The sequence below is a fragment of the Podarcis muralis genome, chromosome 3, assembly GCF_964188315.1.
Source record: "Podarcis muralis chromosome 3, rPodMur119.hap1.1, whole genome shotgun sequence".
Classification (NCBI taxonomy): Eukaryota; Metazoa; Chordata; class Lepidosauria; order Squamata; family Lacertidae; genus Podarcis; species Podarcis muralis.
The window spans coordinates 122,044,715-122,067,847 of record NC_135657.1 but is presented as its reverse complement, the minus strand read 5'-3'; the positions used below and the strand labels follow the sequence as shown (position 1 = coordinate 122,067,847).

The following is a 23,133-nucleotide window of genomic DNA, read 5'->3' as shown; positions in this document are numbered from 1 at the left end:
ATGTTTGTATGTCAGTACCCTCTGTTATGTCAATAAGGAATATTGGTGTTCTCTTTCCCCAGAACTCTTCTTTACATTAGTATTAATTTGTACAACAACCTTAAGTATATAATAAAGAGCCTGAGAATTCAAGATAGAATGAAGTAATCCTATATATCTAATGTACAGAAATTGAAAGGGGGCATTTACACACCTGAGGCAGAGCTGTACTCCTCTTAGCACCTTTGGTTTTTTGGGGTGGGGGAAGATTTAGAGTATCAGTGCATCACATTCATTTATAAGATAATGTTTATTCAAAAGTGACATTTGAAGTGTATCATCTTCATCTTCAGCAAGTAAAGAGCCAAGAAGTAGAGTTTAGTTAGGCAGGTTCCTGTCAGGCACTTGACAGTTTTCATGCTGGGTGACAATGAGGTACATATATGCCTAAGCTTCACGCTGTTAACACAATAGCACCATATTGTGATATTAGGTACAACTGGAATCTCATGTTCTTCTCATACATACTTGGCAACGGCTAACATTTGAGTGTAGATCTCCTGCTTTTAGTGTGGAAGGAGTAGGTTTCCTGAAAATTAAAAACAAAAAAGCTAAAAGTGACCAGTGAAGAAAATTGTTTTGAAGGAATAGTGTGTCCAACTCAGCTCACATACTGAAACTGTCAGATCATAACTTTCTACAATGAACAGAAATTAATGAGCTTAACCTCTGCCTCCTTCTTAAAGCCAGTTCTTAAATTGTAGGAATTCCTACTCCTATAGGATTGATTCCCACACTATTCCTTGATACTGTCCTTGAAAGTAAATCACAATGTTGATCCCTCTGACATAGCTTCCTGTGTTCAAAGTACAATACAGTGGTACCTCGGGTTAAGTACTTAATTCATTCTGGAGGTCCGTACTTAACCTGAAACTGTTTTTAACCTGAAGTACCACTTTAGCTAATGGGGCCTCCTGCTGCTGCTGTGCCACCGCTGCACAATTTCTGTTCTCATCCTGAAGCAAAGTTCTTAACCCGAGGTACTATTTCTGGGTTAGCAGAGTCTGTAACCTGAAGTGTATGTAACCTGAAGCGTATGTAACCCGAGGTACCACTGTATTTAAATTACCACATGGAAGCAGAACATGAAAGAACTACAGTGGTACCTCAGGTTACAGGTGCTTCAGGTTACAGACACTTCAGATTATAGACTCTGCTAACCCAGAAATAGTACCTCGGGTTAAGAACTTTGCTTCAGGATGAGAACAGAAATTGCGCGGCAGCAGCGGGAGGCCCCCCAGCACTGGGCACATTTTTTTTTAGGGGGTGTGACCATGGGCCCCCACAATAGGCTCCCTCATTAGGCATGTGAGGGAGCTGCAGAGACAGCTTCCCTGCATGACAGCTCAATGCTGCTAGCTCAACTGGGCTGCTAGCTCCTCAACTGGGCTGCGGTGTGCAAGTGAACTCCACATGCTGCTTTGTGAGGCGAGCCACAGCGGGCTCCCTCGGCTTCCATCCTCTTTGGGGGGGTACCCCAGGCACCTGCCCGGGCTGCTATCTGAGCACACTTCTATTCCTGACCCATAACTGGTGTAATGCACTTCTTCTCTAGGCTGAATCTGTATCAGGTCCAAAGTAATAGATTGACCAAAATATGCATTAAAGCATGCAGACAACTTATATCTGAACTGTGAATTGCAGTGGGAATCTGATTGATAGAATCTGGTCAGGTAGAAGCACAACAGAAACAAACCAAAAAAAGGGACCAAAAAGGCAAAGTAAGTTCACTCTGTCACATCTAGTCACATTAATTTTAACTATTTAAAAAGCTGCTTTCAAAATGCATTTTTTATATCCTTGGGCAGGTATTGTCAATGCAGAAGATGTTCCCAACTTACTTGAACATTTCATTTCTCTCAATAGTGGCAAGCCAGAAGCTGTAAGCATTTGCATAATAATTGCAGGTGCCCTTGCCGTGGCATTCTATGAAGGGAGCACTGCGGAACTCTTCCAGACAGGAACCTGGAGATGCCAGAGCTTGCCCAGAGCCTTCTGCACCAGCACTGGTGTGCTGCCAAAAATACAGGTCATGCATCAGTTGATAAGAATAGATTATTGTTTTTAGTTACATATAATTCAACAGTACATTTAGTATTTAATAACAATTCAGTGGGGTAAATAACTGTTATTTGCATTCTACAGATGGGACTAGAAGTTGAAAAATAGTTAGTAAAGGTAAAGGGACCCCTGACCATTAGGTCCAGTCGCAGACAACTCTGGGGTTGCAGCGCTCATCTCGCTATATTGGCCGAGGGAGCCGGCGTACAGCTTCCAGGTCATGTGGCCAGCATGACTAAACCGCTTCTGGCGAACCAGAGCAACCACGGAAACGCCGTTTACCTTCCCGCCGGAGCAGTACCTATTTATCTACTTGCACTTTGACGTGCTTTTGAACTGCTAGGTTGGCAGAAGCAGGGACTGAGCAACTGGAGCTTACCCCGTCACAGGGATTCGAACCGCTGACCTTCTGATCAGCAAGCCCTAGGCTCAGTGGTTTAAAATGGTTTACCAATTTAGATGTTACATTTAAATTATGGACACAAGAAATGCAAAAATAGTTTGTGTATCTGATGCATCAGGTGAAGTGGACTCTAGTCTCTGAAAATTTATATTATAATAAAATTTGTTCATCTTTAAGATGCCACAAAGCTTATTGCTGACTCTGAACAATGACTTACAGTACATCCTATACCTGGGGGCCAGATGCAGCCCAATCGCCTTCTCAATCCGGCCTGTGGACGGTTAGGGAACCAGTATGTTTTTATATGAGTAGAATGTGTCCTTTAATTTAAAATGCATCTCTGGGTTATTTGTGGGGCATAGGAATTCATTCATTCATTTATTTTTTCAAAATATAGTCTGGCCCACCACATGGTCTGAGGGACGGTGGACCGGCCCCCGGCTGAAAAAGGTTGCTGACCCTTGTCCTATACAGATACCACAGTGGTTGACGTCACAATCTTTTCTGATATGAACCTACTAGTCGAGCCCTCCATGTGCCACCTCTGAGGGACATTTTGAAAAAGCTGACAAGGGATTTATGAAACCCTTCCCCAGTGAGGCCTGCCAATGTCACCAGGTGAAAATCTCCCTCTGTTCCAAAGCATGCAATGGCATGTGATGGGCTGCTGTTGTTTTTCTTACTGATCATAAATGCTTTGATTTGTTTTTTAGTTGTTCATGCTGCCAGTTTTTATTTTGCTTATAGGGTGTGTACTTTTAGTATTCTATGGATTCATGCTGATTTCTCCTTGGTTTTATATCTTGATAAGTTGGGCCACTTTTGAGAAGGAGACTCCAAAATTTTATAAAAAACAATAAAAAAATAAATTTTACCTAGAAAAAAGTACCACTATGTTCAAATTAGGCTTACCCTGTATTAAATGTGCAACCACAAAAGCACATGGTCTCGTAGCCCAGGTTTTACCATCCACCCCACTGGCTATCAAATAGTCCTTCATTAAAGGTACAGTGGTGCCTCGCAAGACGAAATTAATCCGTTCCGCGAGTCTCTTCGTCTTGCGGTTTTTTCGTCTTGCGAAGCACGGCTATTAGCGGCTTAGCGGCTATTAACGGCTTAACAAACTCGCAAGAACTCGCAAGACGTTTCGTCTTGCGAAGCAAGCCCATAGGGAAATTCGTCTTGCGGAACGACTCAAAAAACGGAAAACCCTTTCGTCTAGCGAGTTTTTCGTCTTGCGAGGCATTCGTCTTGCGGGGCACCACTGTACATTTTAAGACAATTCTGTGGCTGCTTTAAGTGTCTACACAAATCCATCCAGCACAAGCTACTCTCCCGGAGACTGGAACCACCCACCACGGAAACCGGGATCAGGATACCAATGACACTTTGACTCAAAATGTCTAATGACTCCTCCCAGTGGTGAACAGCACTGAGGACAAGATTGTGCTCTATGACATCATAAGACTGAAGCAATCTCCCAATACTGTTCTCTGGACACAGCTGTGCAAGCAGGAGTGGAAAAACTGTGAAAGAGTGCTCTTAATAGCCCACATAGCCAGTCCAGGAGTCATGACCAGGATATCGGGGTCAATGCTATCAAAAGTTGCTGAGAGATCCAGAACCAGAGTCCCACTCTTCCCATTCCAGTCTCAGTACAAGAGTGACCAAGGCTTACCAAGGTATAGTCCTCAAATTGTGCATGCACCCAGACTGGAATTGATCCATATCCGCTTAGTTATTTGTTCTGTCCTACATTTCATGCATTTCAAGGGCTTTATATATTTGCATTTTTTAAATATTGTCATAAAGTTAATGTGTGTGTGTGGGAGGGTGTTGTTGGATCAACTATATTGATCTGTCTGCTGTTTGCGGGGGTCGGGGTAGTTAGGACATTGTCTTGTTGTGGCACATGTGTGATAAAGGCTACACCAGGGTGAAGGCGTCCTCCTTTGTTTGTCCCTGTGCAAGTTTGAGTTTGTTGGTTAGCTGCTTTACTCTTTGTGTTGTCACAATCAATGCAGTGGCATCCGCAACAATACAGCACTTAATGGGGATAGGCACAATTGTTGTTGCCCTCTAAGGTAAATTCTGAAACCCATTTTAGTTTCACTACACATCTTGCCCCAGATCTTAAAGCGAGACAAGCAAAAATAGAACTTTAAAAGGTAACTTGCTCATATGTCTTAAAAAGAATGGGTTCTTTTTAGATTGTTTGAAAATGAATGGAACATGGACTAGTAGAAATAGAATTAAATACATTCAGGTATAACTTGGAGCACTTACCATCACAAAAGAGTAGCCTATCCACAGTGATCTCCATCCTTCTGGACATGGTGGAATTTGAATTGTTTGACTGTGAACTGCCATCACCATAGCAGAAGCTTCACATACAGCACACCTGAGAAAAGTATAATGCAAAGTTGAAAAAATACATATAGATTGAATACCCTCCAGTCCTCCCTTTTACTGCATTATTAATCACAACAGCTCCCTGCCTTGGAGGCATTGCCCACCTGGCCTGGGAGTACAGGGCTTTAACTGACTCCAGCTACAAAGGCTGAGGCAGCAGAACAAACTATTGAGTTGGTGTATTGTTTAGGGCAGGATGGTCAAGCACGTAGCCCATGGGTGATGACCCTCCCTCCTGCTAATTCCCCTCCCCTCCAGCTCCCAAGTGCCAGTCAGATCAAAGATGGTGAAACTTCTGCTCACCAATGACTCTAGCATGGGCAAGACCTGCTTGCACTTCCGCTTCAGTGAGGATGTCTTCAACACCACCTTCATCTCCACCACTGGTGAGGCGAGGCTCAGGGTGGTGGCCTTGACCTCCTCCTGAGGGATGCTTCTTCAGGCAGATGCCTCTGATGGAGAGGCAGAGGGTGGCATTCCTCACACCCCCCTTGAGCACATCCAGCTGGGATGAGGGGGCCATGAGGGGGCAAGTCGAGTTTCAATTTCCCTATTTCTTGCCCCACTATCTTGTCCCTCGGACCGATTTTTGGTTTTGGATTTTAAAGGGGGAGGGGTGTTGTTCATGTGACAGTCTTTCTTTCCTCTGACTTTACCTCCACCCCCCCCATCATGTTGTCCTGCTTTCCTTCATGGCTTTGGTGCGCTCACACATCTACCCCCCCCCCCCCGCCCAATTCGTTCATTAGGCACATATGTTGCCTCCCTCAAATGTCATCTTGGCCCCTAATTGGGGTGAGGGAGGGTGGATATGCACTTACAAGCAGGACATGAAGGCAACACAGTGTTTGCTGTGAGAGAGCAAATCTCTAACCACTTTCTCTTGACAATCTTGTATTAGCTGATACACCTCTACTGTATCTTCTCTTAATTTGCCTTTTTTATAAACGAAAAAGTTTCATATGTTGCAACCTTTCCGTTTTCTTTCATATTTTCCAGCTCCATTGGTGGTGGTGTAAGCATTGGTGTGCATACATCTGTTTGTGTACTGAATTTGTTTAATAAATAAATGTATTAAATTTATGAACAGTGCATTTAATTATATATATTATTGTGTATATTAAATAATATTAACTATATTGCCAACACTTTATGATATGGACTCCCTGGTCCTGAATGGGGTAACTGTGCCCCTGAAGGACCAGGTGCGCAGTCTGGGAGTCATTTTGGACTCACAGCTGTCCATGCAGGCGCAGGTCAATTCTGTATCCAGGGCAGCTGTCTACCAGCTCCATCTGGTACGCAGGCCCTGCCTGCCTGCAGACTGTCTTGCTAGAGTGGTGCATGCGCTGCGTGGGGCTACCTTTGAAGGTGACCCAGAAACTACAACTAATTCAGAATGCGGCAGCTAGACTGGTGACTGGGGGTGGCCTCCGAGACTACCGGTCCTGAAATACTTACATTGGCTCCCAGTACATTTCTGAGCACAATTCAAAGTGTTGAAAGTCCTTGAAAGCCCTAAATGGCCTCAGACCAGTAAACCTAAAGGAGTGTCTCCACCTCCATCATTCAGCCTGGACACTGAGGTCCAGCTCCCAAGGCCTTCTGGCAGCTCCCTCACTGTGAGAAGTTACAGGTAACCAGGCAGAGGGCCTTCTCAATAATGGCACCCACCCTGTGGAACTCCCTCCCATCAGATGTCAAGGAAATAAACAACTATCTGACTTTTAGAAGACACCTGAAGGCATCCCTGTTTAGGGAAGTTTTTAATGTTTGATGTTTTATTGTATTTTTAATATTTTGTTGAAAGCCGCTGAGAGTGGTTGGGGAAACCCAGCCAGATGGGTGGGTTATAAATAAGAATAAGGATAAGGATAAGGATAAGGATAACAACAACAACAACAACAACAAGTCCAGACTCAGAGGCAGAAGCAGAAGCAGAGGCTGGAGAGGAAGGGGGGCAAGAAACAGGGATGGCAGGCAGGATGCAAGGGGGTCTCTCCCTCCTGCTGTGACCAGCTCATCTCCCAGGACTAGAAGAGGTATGAAGAGGGCAGAGCAGAAACAGCAGTGTCAACGAAGTCTCAGATTGCTTGGGAAGGACCCAGGGGAAGAGGAGACTTAGGCAACTGTGGGAAGATGGGGACCTTCAGTCCTCACAACTGCCTCACGGAGGTGTTTCTTTGAATAAAGAGTTAACTTCACTGACACCATGTGAGTTAATACTGATCTGCTTTTGGCCCCTGCCTCTGATACCCGAGTTAGCCAGAAGCTCACATAGGATGGGGGGGGGGTGTTGCGGAGAGAAGCTGCCCGTGTCCTTTCATCCTACTGCGCTGAGCATACTGGGGAAAATATAGTGTGCTCCACCAGTGGACTGGAGGAAGAAAGTTCCCCCTCAGGGTTGCAAGGCTATGATAGGATTCCTGGCTGGCAACTCTACTCTGCTCCACCTGTCTTGTCCTGATTTTTCTATCCCTCTCTGAGCAACAATCCACCTGCCATCCACATATCCTCAGCCTGAACATCTGGATAGCGAGGGAGCTCCTTTCAACTGCTCTAGAATACATTTCTCAAATTGTGTTGCAATGTCTGGAGAAATGCAAAATCTTCATACAGGAATTTGTAAATATAAAATTTCTCAATGCTTACCGACTGATGAAAGGCCTGATGTTGTCTCCTGTAATAGGAGCCATACTCATTGGCATTGGCTCAGGGGTAGATAACCAGTAAGAATAATCATTTCTTGAGGCAAAATTGCATACACTGTTAATGTTGCAGAACAGGAAAGGCATTGTGCTGAATTTACGTAGACAGCTCCCAGCTGTGCCTAAAATAGCAAAAATAAAGGACTGATTTTTCTACAAAAAATGGTTTTCTACGAAACCAAAGCAATTTATACAAGGCTAGAGAACTATGGTCAGGATTCAGCTAATGAGCCCTATAAGGACTGCGCAAGGATTTCTGCATAGACATGGATCTTCCTCTCCATGTCACTGTGAAATTGTAGGGAGAACCCGCAGAACAGCACACAGGTGGAGAAGAGGGAAGGTTGGGGATTGTGGGCTAAAATGCCATTCCTAAATGATGAAAAAATGCTTGGGCTTTTGAAGCATCAAACAACTGGGCACAGCTGCTCTGCTTGTGAGGTCTGGGCTTAAGGTGCTGTTCACAGGTGGACCCTGCCTGTTCACTCCAGCAAGTGGCAAAATGCCCTTCAGAGCCACATGAAAATGTCTTCAGCTGTCCAATAGATTTACAATTATTATGAAGTTTTAATTTTGGTTAAAGAAAAGGAAATAATTTTAGGTTTTCACATTTTAAAATAATTTATTAAAATAATGAATTAAAATGTTACAATCTGTGAATCTACGCAGTGCAGTGGGGGATGAACAAGTACAGGAAGAATGCAGGTTCAAGTGACAGGTTAAGACTTCCCCAAACAGCCCCGGATCCCATTTATCAAGACTGGCTTTTTGAGGCAGAAAGGAGCTTAATGGCACCTTTTAGATGCTGCAGCAGTTGACAAAACTAAATTGTCCACTACAATTTTACTTGATTTAGGGAAGGCAATTGCGACAAAGGTGTCTTTCTCTAATGTAATATGCTCATTTGACTCAATTTGTTTTGTGCTCTCTTACCCAAGTCCTGACCATGGGCCCGTTCGTTTCCTTGTACATAAAGCAAAGAATACCCGTGGAACATCAGTCTTGTTCCAGATGGGCATGTTGGCTCCTCTGTGCTTTGGCTGTGCCTGGTCACAAGGAAACCGTGAGCTACAGAGGGACTCCCTGGTGGACCCATTGGCCCTGGCATGCCTTCAGGACCAGGTGGGCCAGGAAAGCCTCTAGGACCTGCAAGATAAAAATTGTATATCTAAGATAGTTCACTGACAGTGAGTTCGTTTGCACCTCACACAGAGCCAAGCCATGGCTGAGCATGGAAACAATGGGACACATTTAAAAGTAAACATACATGGATTGGCATTGTTTGTGTTACACAGCAGTAAATCTAAACACACTTACCTGGGAATAAGTACCACTGGGACTCACTTCTGAATAATGTGCCTTTAAATAATAAATCAAGAATTGCTCTTGACTTACTGAAGCCTCTATGAAACTCCTTAGGACTTGGCACTGGACTACATACAGAACATAGCAACCCAGAAAGATGGGTGGGGTATAAATAATAAAATTATTATTAATTATTATTATTATTAGCAATGAAAGAAGATTGGACTTGCCTGGAGGACCAGCAGGACCAGTTTCTCCTTTCTGACCTGGCATTCCATCAAATCCCGGAGTGCCTGGGAGACCAGTCACACCCACAGGTCCCGTAACACCTGTTGAAATAAGGATGTGTCATTACAGTGGATTTATGGAGTCACTATCATTTGAAATTCCCAGTAGTGATGTATGGAAGTGAGAGCTGGACCATAAAGAAGGCTGATCGCCGAAGAATGGATGCTTTTGAATTATGGTGCTGGAGGAGACTCTTGAGAGTCCCATGGACTGCAAAAAGATCAAACGTATCCATTCTTAAGGAAATCAGCCCTGAGTGCTCACTGGAAGGACAGATCCTGAAGCTGAGGCTCCAGTACTTTGGCCACCTCATGAGAAGAGAAGACTTCCTGGAAAAGACCCTGATGTTGGGAAAGATGGAGGGCACAAGGAGAAGGGGGTGACAGAGGACGAGATGGTTGGACAGTGTTCTTGAAGCTACCAGCATGAGTCTGACCAAACTGCGGGAGGCAGTGGAAGACAGGAGTGCCTGGCGTGCTCTGGTCCATGGGGTCACGAAGAGTCGGACACGACTAAATGACTAAACAACAACAAATCATTTGAAATAAGATGTACAATGGGCAAATCAGTACAGTGGTGCCTCGCAAGACGAAAAGAATCCATTCCGCGATTCTCTTCGTCTAGCGGTTTTTTCGTCTTGCGAAGCAACCCCATTAGCGGCTAAGCAGATTAGCGCTATTAGCGATTTAGTGCTACTAGCGGCTTAGCGGGCTTAGCGGCTAAGCTGTTAAAAGGCTATTAACGGCTTAGCGGCTTTGAAAAGGGGGGGGAGCGGGGGGGAAATGGCGAGACTCGCAAGACATTTTCGTCTTGCGAAGCAAGCCCATAGGGAAATTCGTCTTGCGAAGCGCCTCCGCAACGGAAAACCCTTTCGTCTTGCGGGTTTTTCGTCTTGCGAGGCATTCGTCTTGCGGGGCACCACTGTATTCTAAACACCTGGGGAGCAGCTTCCAAGGGTGTGCAGGGAATCACTACATCAGTAGTGGGATCTGGATCCAGCCAGTGGAGTGGATACTTATCTCCCCTACCCACCATGGGCCTGTTTTCACCCACATCCTATTTTCACTTCTTTATATACTTTGTGGTACTAAAAAGGTAAAGGACCCCTGGATGGTCAAAGGTGTGGGGTGTAGCACTCATCTTGCTTCAGGCCGAAGGAGCCAGCGTTTGTCCACAGACAGTTTTCTGGGTTATGTGGCCAGAAGGACTAAATCGCTTTAAGTGCTGTTTACCTGCCCCGATGCAGCGGTACCTATTTATCTACTTGCACTGGTGTGCTTTCGAACTGCTAAGTCCCCATTGTGTGGATTTGAACTGCTGACATACCGATCAGCAGGTACAAGAGGCTCAGTGGTTTAGACCACAGTGCCATTCACCATTGTGGGGCTGGCTAGAGTGGGCATGTGGTGTGAGATGGAAGGAGGCAACACTGAGCTGGGATGTGGGAAAAGGGAAATGGAAGCAGAGACATGGCAACTGTACAAAGACCCCTAAATGGAACCCCTTCTCCGCCCAGTAAATGCCTATTTTCCCCTGGCCCAGCCCTATTTCAGGTTGTAGAGTGTGGGATAAGAAAGCTGTAGAATCCCCACTCCCTCCAACTCTCATCTGCTGCAGCTACCAAACTTCCACCATCACTTCCTGGGGCCCCACCACTGGCAACCACTGAGCAAATGAGCTTCTCTCTCTTTCTGCAATCATCATTACTGATTTCTTTAAAAAACAAACATTCATGAAATCACTTTGTAACTTCTTTGTAAATTTTCCTGTAACTAAACATGTGATTCTAAAACGTAAGAAAATAAAATGTGTACTTCATCTGATTCATTTGTACTCCATTTACACCCTTCTTACTTGAGTCCTTTATTTTACTTAGTTGAATGCCACTCATATTTGGTAATCTAATTTTTCCACTGTATTTTAGTATTTTTCCTTACAGGAGTTATTCTAAACCAGTCAAAAAAACTGTTTAAATATATTCCAATCATTTTTGAATTTTTGCTTCAGGTTAAGAACTGTGCTTCAGGATAAGAACAGAAATCGGGTTCCAGTGGCACGGCAGCAGCAGGAGGCCCCATTAGTTCAGGTTAAGAACAGTTTCAGGTTAAGAATGGACCTCCAGAATGAATTAAGTACTTAACCCGAGGTACCACTGTATTTCCAAATTTCTTTTTATCTCTTTCCAGATTGGTATGTAATTATCTTTGTACAAATTTATATTTTAACTGTTGTCCATATGCCTAAATGCGTGATTTTCTTGGTGATCATAAGGCCTATAAACTGTTGTAATTCTCTTTTAGTTAAAAATGTTTTTAACTAACATTTTGGTTTTATCTTTATTTAATTTTAAGCCTGTGACTGACCCAAATTTGTTTATCTTCTCTAAACTGTTGGCACACTTTCTCTTGGGTTTCTGTTGTTATCAACATCATCATCATCATCATCATCATCATAGACTTTTATTGTGCTAGCCATAGGCCATGGCATCATTCAGAAAAATAACAACAAAAGCAAAAACAGCAATAACCATAAAAATAATCAGGCACCACACATACGATATAAACCATGGTCACAACTACTAAGATTATTTGTTGCATAAAATTGAATAGTTGAATTCTCTAGTAAAATATGCCAAATTAAATATCCGAATCCCCTTTGCAGATGACCACTATTTTATCTAGTTCTTTCCTCCTGATCTTCTTAGCTGCCAACACATAGAGTGCTACTTTATAAGTTGCAAAGTCATCAGCATCGCTCAGCAGCCATTTCACCCTTTCCCCCCTATTCAAATGAGTTCCATTCGGAAACAAGGGCTTTATGAATCGGTCTCTTGGGTATATATATAACGGGCACTGCAATAAACAGGGGCACAGGTCCTCCACACAGGGTTGCCCACAGAGACAAAGTCTCTCTTCATAATGTACTTTGCCGTAGCGTCCATCCAACACCGCCGAGGGCATCAATTGGAATCGTAATTCTGTGAAAGCGATTCTAAGCACGGCAAGTGGGAGCTTTGACAGGTAACAGGCCTGGGTATGCTCCGTTTTAATAAGTGGGAATCATGGTGAGCTCTTGGTAGAAGCCATCATGGTTAGATCCCTTTCTGCATAGGACCTAAAGAGACAATCTCTTCTGTGCCTCTTAAGTCACCTGAAAATCTTGTAATTGATTGGGACAAGAGGCATTGGATACCATCCTTCCAACATTGGTTCTGTTTCTGTTCTGTGTGTGACATAGCGGGGAATCTCTCCTCCAAAAGAAATTGAAGTCTTTCCCCATAATTTAAGCACAGGTAATCAATTCTAGCCTGTATTGTTGTCACGTCAGCTTCAATGCTGACGTGAAGAAGAGCAGCTGGAGTCCCGTTGGGGAGCGAGAGCACTTTCCTGAGGAATTTGTTCTGCCATACAATAGAATTTCATTAATGCCCCACAAGCTTTCTGCACTTTGAGTTCCATAGCCTCGATGTGCCCCTTTCCATGATAGTGCCTCAGTGAAAAGAATTCCCAGATATCTGATATAATTCTTCCGTGTCCATTTCAGTCTACTCACTAAAATGTCTGCAAAGATTTTATAATCATTGTTAAGTAATGAGATGTGTCCGTAATTTTTAACAGCTGATGGCCCTGTTCCCTTTGGAATCAGGGTAGGCTTCCTCCCATGATTCTGGCAGCTTTCCTGTATTTAAGAGGTTATTTACATCTTAAAGATGTTATCTTTAAATGGTAATGACAATAATTCTTCTACTTTTTTATAATATTTGGCTGGCAATCTTTCTGGACCTAGACCTACTTTCATCTTTTTCATTGCCTGCTGGATTTCTATCATGCTGATTGGAGCCGCTTCCTCTTTTGAAATCTTCCAGAGTTTATTTTGGTTTAAGAACTTATCCATTTTTTCTTGATTTTCTTTGTAGAGTTCCCTGAAATATGCCAGGAAGCTGTTACTTATCTTTTTTGGTTCCTCAATTATTTCTCCATTCACAATCAATTTATTAATCATTTTTTCACATTTTTTCTTCTTTAATTGCCATGCCAGCAGCCTACGAGGGAGCAACTGAGCTTCTCTGCTGCAAACGAAATCTCAGCATCTGTCCCTAGAATAGTTCCATTCTGGTACAAGTGCAGAAAGCCATAGAAATACCCTAGAAAGTGATAAAGACTGTCCTTCCTCTGTAGAAAGTGGGGCAATAGGTTAACCAGAAATATGTGTCTTATTGAAAAAGGCTTGTGGCTTTCTCCAGCCACATTGCAGCCCTCATGGAAATGGACAAAATGCAGGTCTCATTGGAAGAATGCATCTGAGCCCAGGCACCATGTGTCTCACTGTTCTGGACAGCCTAAACTGATTTCCAACATGGTGGTGACAGCTTTGCTGTGACTCACCTGATTTGGCCTCGCAAACCTATGAATTGTAGAAGAACTAAAAAGCCTCTCACCTTGTTGGCCTTTTGGGCCTGGAGGACCAGGAAATCCCTTAGGGCCTACTGGGCCTACAGGGCCAGGTTCACCTGGTTCACCTTTCAAGAGCTGGAAGGGGCCTGGAGGACCTGGTGGGCCTGGAAAACCTGACAAAGATAATTACATGGTGTCAATATTATATGTTGAGGGGATTACAAACAAAGGTGCTAATTGGAGAGGCCCCTTAGGATCATGTTATATATTTGAAATTCTGCTGATTTCATTAAAAAATATATATTTCTGCTCCTTGATATCAAAATAATCAAATGTGCTGAGCATACCCAGTCCCAATGAAGACACACATTTGGAAGTTTAGCTCTATGTTGACAAAGCACTCCATTATGTCAGCTCCCAAAGTACAAGGGATATAAGCACCACTCCTGCTAATTAGCTAGCTAGGCTGGACAGTTGGAGCAACAGCGCAACCACACCCCTTCCAGTTTACTTAAACACTCTCATCTGACACAGGTTATGCAAGCAACTAGCAATTTATCCTGTGCAGTAGTTCCAGATGCTCATGTCGTTCTTGGACATAGTGGAGGAAGGTACGAGGAAAACTCTAATGGCCAATTCTCTGGGACTGTGCCTCCCTGCAATTCTTCCCTCACCCCCTCTTCCTTCATCTCTGAGTGCCTAGACACTCCCCCCTGCTTCATGGGTGGCACACAACCCCACAAATCACTGGCCTGGATCATTCTCCTGCCCCCCCACCTCTTCTGCCCACCCCTCAGACACCAGCCTGTCCTTGACATCAAACCTGAAGATAAAATGGACAAAGCTATGACATACCTTTAGCTCCGGGAAACCCTTGGTCACCTTGTTCTCCTTTGAGTCCAGGAACGCCTGAAGAACCTTTTGGACCTGGATAGAAATTAAACTTCAGTATAGGCAACTCTTCTGCTTATTTATCTACTAATTCTAAACCACACTTCCTACATACCAAATACTTGAACTATTTTATACTTTCTACTTGAGTACAATCATGGAATCATAGAACTGTAGAGTTGGAAGGGACCTCAAGGTTCATCTAGTCCAACTGCCTGCAATGCAGGAATCTCAACTACATTGCATCCATGACAGATGGCCATCCAACCTCTTCTTAGAAACTGTCAGTGAAGGAGAGTCCACCACCTTCCAAGGGAGTTAGAATGAAAATCTATTTCCTCTTTATTGTCACTCAAAATCAGACGACCATGTAGTTACTAATGGCCATTATATTGTCCTTCATACCTTGAGGGCCTGGAATTCCAGAAGGCCCCATGTCACCTTTTGGGCCAGCAGCTCCTGGAAAGCCAGCATTGCCCTGCAGAAGAGAAAACAGCCCTCAGATATGCCTTTGGAGACAAGTGACACACAGATGTGTGGACAATTTCTAAAACTGCAACAAGTCAAGCAGTCAACACGTATCTCCTGAAATTGAATAGACAAGTAAGTTATGCATAAAAAAGGATCTACTACATGGCACAAGACTCCAAGTTCTGCATATGAAATAAGTGGGTAACACAATTTGCTATACGTTGTAGAACGAGGTGGGAATTGTGGGAAATAGCAGTCAAACATAACTACGTAAGCAGTTTGACATCGATAATAATAATAATATTTTTTTATTTATACCCCGCCCTCCCCAGCCAAGGCCGGGCTCAGAGCGGCTTACAAGCAATAATAAAAACAAGATGAATGATTACAACTTAAAAACAAAAATAAAATACAACATTAAAATAATGGAACATTAAAATATTAAAATGTAGCCTCATTGCAGGAGGAGAAGGAAAAGAAAAAAGAAAGAGAGGGAGGGAGGGAATCAAATTGGCTCCAAGCCAAAGGCCAGGTGGATCAACTCTGTCTTACAGGCCCTGCGGAAAGAAATCAGATCCTGCAGGGCCCTGGTCTCATGAGGCAGAGCGTTCCACCAGGCTGGAGCCAGAGTTGAAAAGGCCCTGGCTCTGGTTGAAGCCAATCTAACTTCCTTAGGGCCCAGGACCTCTAGGGTGTTGCTATTTATGGACCTTGAGGTCCTCCGTGGGGCAGAGCGGGAGAGGCGGTCCCGTAGGTATGAGGGTCCTAGGCCGTGAAGGGCTTTAAAGGTCAAAAGCAGCACCTTAAATCTGACCCTGTACTCCACCGGGAGCCAGTGCAGCTTGAAAAGCACTGGGTGAATATGCTCCCATGGCAGAGACCCCGTGAGGAGCCTCGCTGCAGCATTCTGCACCTGCTGGAGTTTCTGGGACAGTTTCAAGGGCACTCCCGCGTAGAGTGAATTACAGTAGTCAAGCCTGGAGATGACAGTTGCATGGATCACTGTGGCCAGGTCGGGGCAGGAAAGGTAAGGGACCAACTGCTTGATGCGGCGAAGGTGGAAAAATGTCGCCTTGGCTGTTGCTGTAACTTGCGCCTCCATGGAAAGGGAAGCGTCAAGGATTACACCCAAACTCTTAACGGAAGGCAATGGCACTAATTGGGCCCCCGCAAGAGAAGGGAGTTGGTCCCTCATCCCCATGCCATCCTGACCCAGCCATAGGACCTCTGTCTTCGAAGGATTTAGTTTCAATCGGCTCCCACAAAACCATCCAGCCACAGCTTCCAAGCATCTGGTCAATGTGTTCGATGAGAGTGATGTGAAGTTCCTGTTCCTGTTCCTAACTCTATCCTTGTCCAGAGAGTACTCCCAAGCTATTCATGGTTAAAAATATTTGTGAACAGGAGCAAAAAGCTCTACAGGAAAAGATGGATTGTGAAAAAAGTGAAGTATTTGGGAATTGAAATAACAATGAAAAATATTAACCTTTTTGACAACACATGCAAAAAAACTGGAGAGAAATTAAAAAAGATTTTAAGATTTGGAATAGATTAAAATTGTCGTTTTGGGGAAGAATTTCAATAATCAAAATGAACGTTCTCCCCAAAATGTTCTATCTCTTCAATATGATCCCGATTATGAGTAATATGTTTTGATGAATGGAGAAAAGATCAATACAAATTGTTAATGGATAAAAGAGAAAGATTTAAAATTATATTATGAGATTTAAAATTATATTATGTATTGTTAAAAATAAATAAATAAATTGCAATGTAAAATTTATGACTTATTACTAGAGTGGGACTTGAAAGATGAAGTAGTAAAGGAGGTAGTGGTCAAATGGGCACAGGACATCGGCCATACAATTTACCTAGAACAATGGGAGAGGCTTTGGCAAGTGGATACCAGATTTACCGCCTGCTATAGCATTAAAGAGAACTTTATGAAAATGTTCTTTAGGTGGTATCTGACACCATCAAAACTTGCAAAGATTTATAAATTAAAGTCCAATCTGTATTGGAAATGCGATAAAGTCAAAGGGACAATGATTCATGTTCAGTGGAGATGTGAAAAGATTAAGAATTTTTGGGGTATTATACATGAAGAGTTGAAAAAGATGCTCCAAATCCCCATAGAAAACAAAGCAGTGGCGTATTTATTAGGTCTACTGTATTAGGGAAGGACATCCAACAGGAAATGAAAACAATTTTTCTATACGCTATGGCAGCCGCCATAATAGTTCTTGATAGTAAATGGAAAGGTGAGACAATACCCACAAAAGAAGATTGGATATGTAAATTAAATGGATTTATAGAATTGGCAAAGCTAAAAGCAGCCATAAGGCTCTAGACAAATAAAAAATGGCAGAATGGCAATGTTTTGAGGAGTATATGGAAAAACACTGCTCTTAAAAATATATATTGATATGCATGGATTAAGTATAAGCGAGAATAAAAACTAGAAATGGTTATAAGATGTATTATCCAAAGAATGCAATAATATTCAAATTTGAACCAAAGGAAGTCAAGTCTTGGTGGAGGAAAGTGTGTGTGTGTGTAGGGTTTATGTTTGTAGTGTAGGGTGTATATGTATTTTCTTTTGGTCGATTTTGTATCAGTATTTGTTTATTTCATTTTCATTTTCTGTATCATTTATTAATAAATAAAAAATAATAAAAAGAAGAGGTTTTTGTTGCTAGACACTTCTCCATGAGAGAGGATGTGAAGCTGCTTCTCTTCCTGTTCCTAACTCTATCCTTGTCCAGATAGGGGCATAGCTGGGCCATGAGCTGAAGCTGATGGCAGGCACTCGGCACCACTGTGGCCACCTGCGCCTCAAGTGACAGCAGAGGATCCAGGAATACTCCCAAGCTATGTACCTGCTCCTTCAGAAGGAGTGTAATCCCCTCAAGAGCAGGTCACCTCCCAGCCTTCTGGTCTGGGGGAATCACCCACCAACAGTGCCTCAGTCTTATCTGGATGGAGTGAAGTTTGTTGGCTCTCATCCAGTCCATTACCGAGGCAAGATATCAGTCCAGCACTTCCACTGCTTCACCTGCAGTGGATTAACTTGGTATCAACTTTTAAATCGCCTGAGATGTCATATTACAAAAGTAAAATATTGTAGTAAGAAGTTTAACCATTCAGACAATATAGGTTGTCAGCGGTGCCTCAGGTCCCAGCTCACAAAGGACCAACGCCAGTTGCTCTTTATAAACAAAAGTCTTTATTGTGGTTCATTGTTGGTTTGACATCCGTGGCGCGCAGCGCTACGTCTGAGTCCTTAGACCGGCGATGCTCCGTCTGAATCCGCCCCTCCTTTACACCAGTTCAAGACCCGAGCTTTGCTCCACCTCTTTCTCTCCTCCCTCTGCTCCTTTCTCCTCCGGGTCCTCCTGTCCTCTGGGGTACCAACCCTCCTGGACTCTTCGGAGGCGGATTCTTCTGACTCCTCCCCCTGTCTCCGGCGGGCTTTGGGACCTGGCTCCCAATCCGGATTTTCTACTGTCCCGCGCGCCTCTACATTTGAACTTGGCGCGCGCGCCCAGCCGCCCACTTTCCTCCTAACGGCTACACTGCTCCCTTCACTGCTTCCTCCTTCAGGGAGGCTGGCCGGCCCTGCTCTCTCCTCCACCCCTCCCCTCTCGGACGGAGGCGTGGTCAGTCCTGCCTCACTCTCTCCTCCTGCAGGAGGAGGCTTTTGTTCTAATCTGTGGGATTCTTCCCCCCCGCTGCGCTCTGGTGGGGAAGCTAGCCCTGATTTCCAGCTGCCGCTTGGAGACTCCCCACTGGCCCCCCTTGCCCTGACCCTGGGGGCCTCCTTCTGAGAATCTCTCTGGTCACTGTCATACCCTCCTGAGCTCCCCTCAGATTGTTCCCCTTCGCTCTCCATCTCCTCCTTCTCCTGTGGCTCAGTCCCTGAGCCCCTGACATAGGTCTTATCTCTTTTTTACAGCAGAAGAATGCACAGAGCATTGTGCTTTCAGACAATGGAGTGCTAGCCTGGTTTTGAGTGATGGTGTTTTCTAGCTGAAGTGGGTGAAATTGTCTATATTTCCCATGATACATTCATTTCTTTTAAGTCCTGTTTCCAATCCTCTTCCTTCCATGCAATGTTCAAATTAAGGAGAGTCAGGATGTTCACCCTGTCACTTTTAGATGTCGCCTTACACTGTATTTTGTCCACCTCCACTATTAGAGTGAAGTATGTCTCATGTATACTTAATACTAACATCACAAATGAGATCAGTAGCAGGCTTATAGGCCTTCTGGCATCTTAATGTTTCCATGCTTGAGGTCTTGCAGAAACAATTCATATTCTACCTGCCCTTTAGCGCACAATGTGAGATTCTCTTTAACAGCAAAGTTGTTGAAAACAATAATCATGTAAAAAAAGAAGCAGCAATATCATGTCATTGGGAGGAGGGTTCTTTTGGGCAGCGGCCTAGATTCCTGTGGGCCAAGCTTATTAATTTCCACCTCTGGTGTTAACTTAGCTCACCATTTTAGAAAAACATCAATTAGTCCTTTTTGCTCCCCGCTCTCGTTCAATTAGACTGTGAACCCAAATATTATTTTGGTGTCCAGAGTTTTCCTGATACCAAAGTTTGCTAATAAAGCTCCTTGATGGTTAGTTAAATCCTTGATTCCATCTGGATTGTGAGATCAATTCGGCCCAACCATGATTGCGAACCCCTGCTCCAAGTTTTCAATTCCAAATTTTGAAGGTTCCTGGGGATAATAATTTAAAATATTTCTGACAAAGTTTTATTCCAGTGGAGTGCTGAAGTTGTAGTTGTACTTCAGGTGGCATATGAATGCATAGCAGGTCTGATTAGCTATAAAGGTAAAGGTAAAGGTACCCCTGCCCGTACGGGCCAGTCTTGACAGACTCTGGGGTTGTGCGCCCATCTCACTCTATAGGCTGGGAGCCAGCGCTGTCCGCAGACACTTCCGGGTCACGTGGCCAGCGTGACAAGCTGCATCTGGCGAGCCAGCGCAGCACACGGAACGCCGTTTACCTTCCCGCTGGTAAGCGGTCCCTATTTATCTACTTGCACCCGGGGGTGCTTTCGAACTGCTAGGTTGGCAGGCGCTGGGACCGAACGACGGGAGCGCACCCCGCCACGGAGATTCGAACTGCCGACCATGCTATCGGCAAGTCCTAGGCGCTGAGGTTTTACCCACAGTGCCACCCGCGTCCCCTTGATTAGCTATAGTTAACACAAAAACCAGAGACCTTTCCGTAAGCACCAAGAATTTTCATTACTGCAGGGAGATTTGTTCTAGGGTTTTAGGCTAGCATCAAGGCTCTAGCATCAAGGCTACGTCATCTGCGAACATGTTCACCAGAGGACTCTGCCCATTAATTTGTATTCCAGACACCTCATGGTCTCCCCTAAGTGATAGAGCCAAGGGTTCCATGGCCAGGGAAAAAGCAGGGGCGACAATGGGCAGCCCTGCTTTGCGCCCCGGCCCATCAATATAGGCTCTGAATGTATACCATTTATCAAAATATTTGTGGTACAATCCTGATACAAGGTAGTCAGCAGTGCAGTGAATGAGGCTCCCATGCCAAAACCGCGCAAGGTTTCAAAAAGAAAATTCCGTTCAAGACGGTCAAATGCCTTCATTGCATCCAATGTAAGGATGGCTGTCGGTGCCAGTTGGTTTGATCCCCAGTATATTGCATTGAGGATCCTCCTAATTGGGGTAGTTATTGACCTTTGCCTAATAAAATCTGTCTGATCCGAATGTACAGTGGTACCTCGGGATGCGAATGGGATCCGTTCCGGAGCCCTGTTCGCGTCCTGAACAGAACATAAGACACAACTGCGCGTCTGAACGGGTAGCGTTTTGCCGCTTCCACGCATGCGTGTGATGTTATTTTGACCATCTGCACATGCACGAGCAGCGAAACCGGGAAGTAATGCGCTCCGTTACTTCTGGGTCGCCGCGGAGTGTAACCCGAAAATACTTACCCTGAAGCGTATTTATCCCGAGGTATGACTGTATATAATTCGGTACAATCATCGCTAACCTGTGTTTGTAAGTAATTTTAAATCAACATTTATTAATGAGATAGGCCTATAGGATTCGACTGACTCCAAGTCTTTATTTGGTTTTGGTAGCACTACGATGTGTGTGTTTCTCCAAGTTCCAGGTATCAAGCCATGATCCTTTATATCTGTAAATAATTTCAGCAAGAATGGGGCCACAAGTTCAGAAAAGGTTTTATAAAAATAGCCAGTAAACCCGTCTGGTCCAGGTGCCTTAAATGGTTTTGTCTTTTTTATACTAGCTAATATTTCCTTCAAGTGAAAAGGGTTGATTTAAGTAAGTTGCATGCTCTTCTGTTAATTTTGGAATGTTAACTGTGGCCAAAAATTCCTGAATGGTGTTTAGTGATGGTGTTTCAGAAGTGTATAAGGTCTTATAGAATGTATGAAAGGCTTAGTTAATTTTAAGTTTATCATGTGTTATTTCACCTTTGCCTGTTTTTATTGAGTGGAATGTTCTGTTTAACTTACATTTCTTTAGTTGGTTTGCAAAGATTGTTTTTTTATTATTAAATTCATAGTACTGTAGATTTAAATATTGAAGGGATGTTATTATTTTTGGTATTTCTAACATGCCTAATTCTTTCATTTTTTGAATTAATTTGCGATACACTCTGTTACCACATGTTATTTTACGTTTTTCTTCTAATTCTTTTATTTCTTTTTCTAATTGGATATGAATATTTGATTTTCTTTTTTTGATTCTACTCTTCTCACTGATAAATGTTCCTTTAATTACTGCTTTGAAGGTATCCCAAATTAAAGCTGGGTTATATAACCCTGCATCATTGATCTTAAAAAATTCTGGTATCTCTTTTTGCAACTGTTTGAATATCAATTGATCTTGTAGTAGCCATGGGTCAAGTCTCCATACTGGGTTCCTTGGGTATCCTCCTTCTCTCAGCAGTTCAGCAATAACCATAGCATGGTCAGAGACTTCTCCTGCTTTGATCTCTGAGAAGTGGATCCGATGGATCCATCCCTCTGTCAATAAATAATCAATTCTAGAGTACCGTATGTTCCGGAGTACAAAACAGCTTTTTATCCCTGGAAAATCACCCCAAAAGTTGGGGGTCATCTTATACCCCAGGTATACACATTGGGAAGGAGGAGAGGGAGCCGGTGAGCAGAGGCGCCCCTTCTGCTGTCGCTCCTCCTCCCTCCCCACAGAAGGGGATGTGGAAAGACCTTCCAAGCGCGGCGCTCACCCGCCTGCCCGCCAAATGCCTCGCCTCGGGCTGCTGCTGCTGCTACGGCAGAGGCAGCGGAGGGGTGCACGCTCTGCCCCTGCCGGCACTCAAACTCTATAACTCTAAAACACTAAAATTGAACAGCCAAAGTTGGGTGCCGTCTTATATGCCCAGTCGCCTAATACGCAGGAATCCACGGGAGTTTGTATGGCAATTACTACAGTGAGTATAGTCCCTTAAATCAGAGTTTGCCATTCGCTGGATATCATATAAATTGATTTTTAAAGAATTCTATACAGAAGGGTTTTTGTTGATGGGGAACCTCTATTGACCTTTTTTTCCTGACCTGAACAATTTTTGTCAAAATATGCATTTAGGACTAAATTGAAATCTCCCCCCAGGATTGTTTGACTTTAAAAAAAAAAATTCCAGTTCCGTCAATGTTTTTTCCAAAAATTCTTCCTGTTGGTTGTTTGGTGCATAAAGATTACCTATAGTCAGCCATTGGTCTTGAAATGTGCCCCTGATAAACAAGTAACATCCATCAGGATCACTAGGAGGGGTTTGTTCAGGTTTAAATTCTGATCTACCCGCAACCCATGTTGTTACCCCACGAGCCTTAGATGTTTCCTGAGAGGCAAACCACTGTCCCCCAGAGAAGGGGAGGGGAGACGTACTCATTGTAGCTCCCCTCCTCCTCTGGTGAGTCTCCTGGACCAGAATCAAGTCCAGTCTCCCTTTTCCTTCCAAACCCATCTCCTTTGTATGGGTGACCCTAGTCCATTAACATCCCATGTGATTGTTTTTAAATGATCCATACTTGCTCCAGGATGATTAGTACATTATAGGAGCGCATGGAAAACATTATATCTAACAAACCCCAAACTTCCCCTCCCCTCCTTCCCCTCCCAC

The 23,133-nt window shown here is 43.8% G+C and overlaps 1 protein-coding gene across 1 annotated transcript in view; it reads right to left on the bottom strand.

Annotated features, from left to right (window-relative positions):
- Nucleotides 1-270: 270 nt before the first annotated feature.
- The window catches only part of COL4A1 (collagen type IV alpha 1 chain), a 175,439-nt gene continuing 152,576 nt past the window's right edge, over nucleotides 271-23,133 (bottom strand). The window contains exons 44-52 of the mRNA XM_028721789.2: nucleotides 14,907-14,979; nucleotides 14,466-14,537; nucleotides 13,655-13,783; nucleotides 9,159-9,257; nucleotides 8,557-8,769; nucleotides 7,568-7,745; nucleotides 4,790-4,904; nucleotides 1,881-2,053; nucleotides 271-568 (exon numbers count right to left, since the gene is read on the bottom strand). Coding sequence (XP_028577622.2) covers nucleotides 487-568; nucleotides 1,881-2,053; nucleotides 4,790-4,904; nucleotides 7,568-7,745; nucleotides 8,557-8,769; nucleotides 9,159-9,257; nucleotides 13,655-13,783; nucleotides 14,466-14,537; nucleotides 14,907-14,979 — 1,134 coding nt within the window. The 3' untranslated portion in view covers nucleotides 271-486. The remainder of the gene's footprint in view (nucleotides 569-1,880; nucleotides 2,054-4,789; nucleotides 4,905-7,567; nucleotides 7,746-8,556; nucleotides 8,770-9,158; nucleotides 9,258-13,654; nucleotides 13,784-14,465; nucleotides 14,538-14,906; nucleotides 14,980-23,133) is intronic.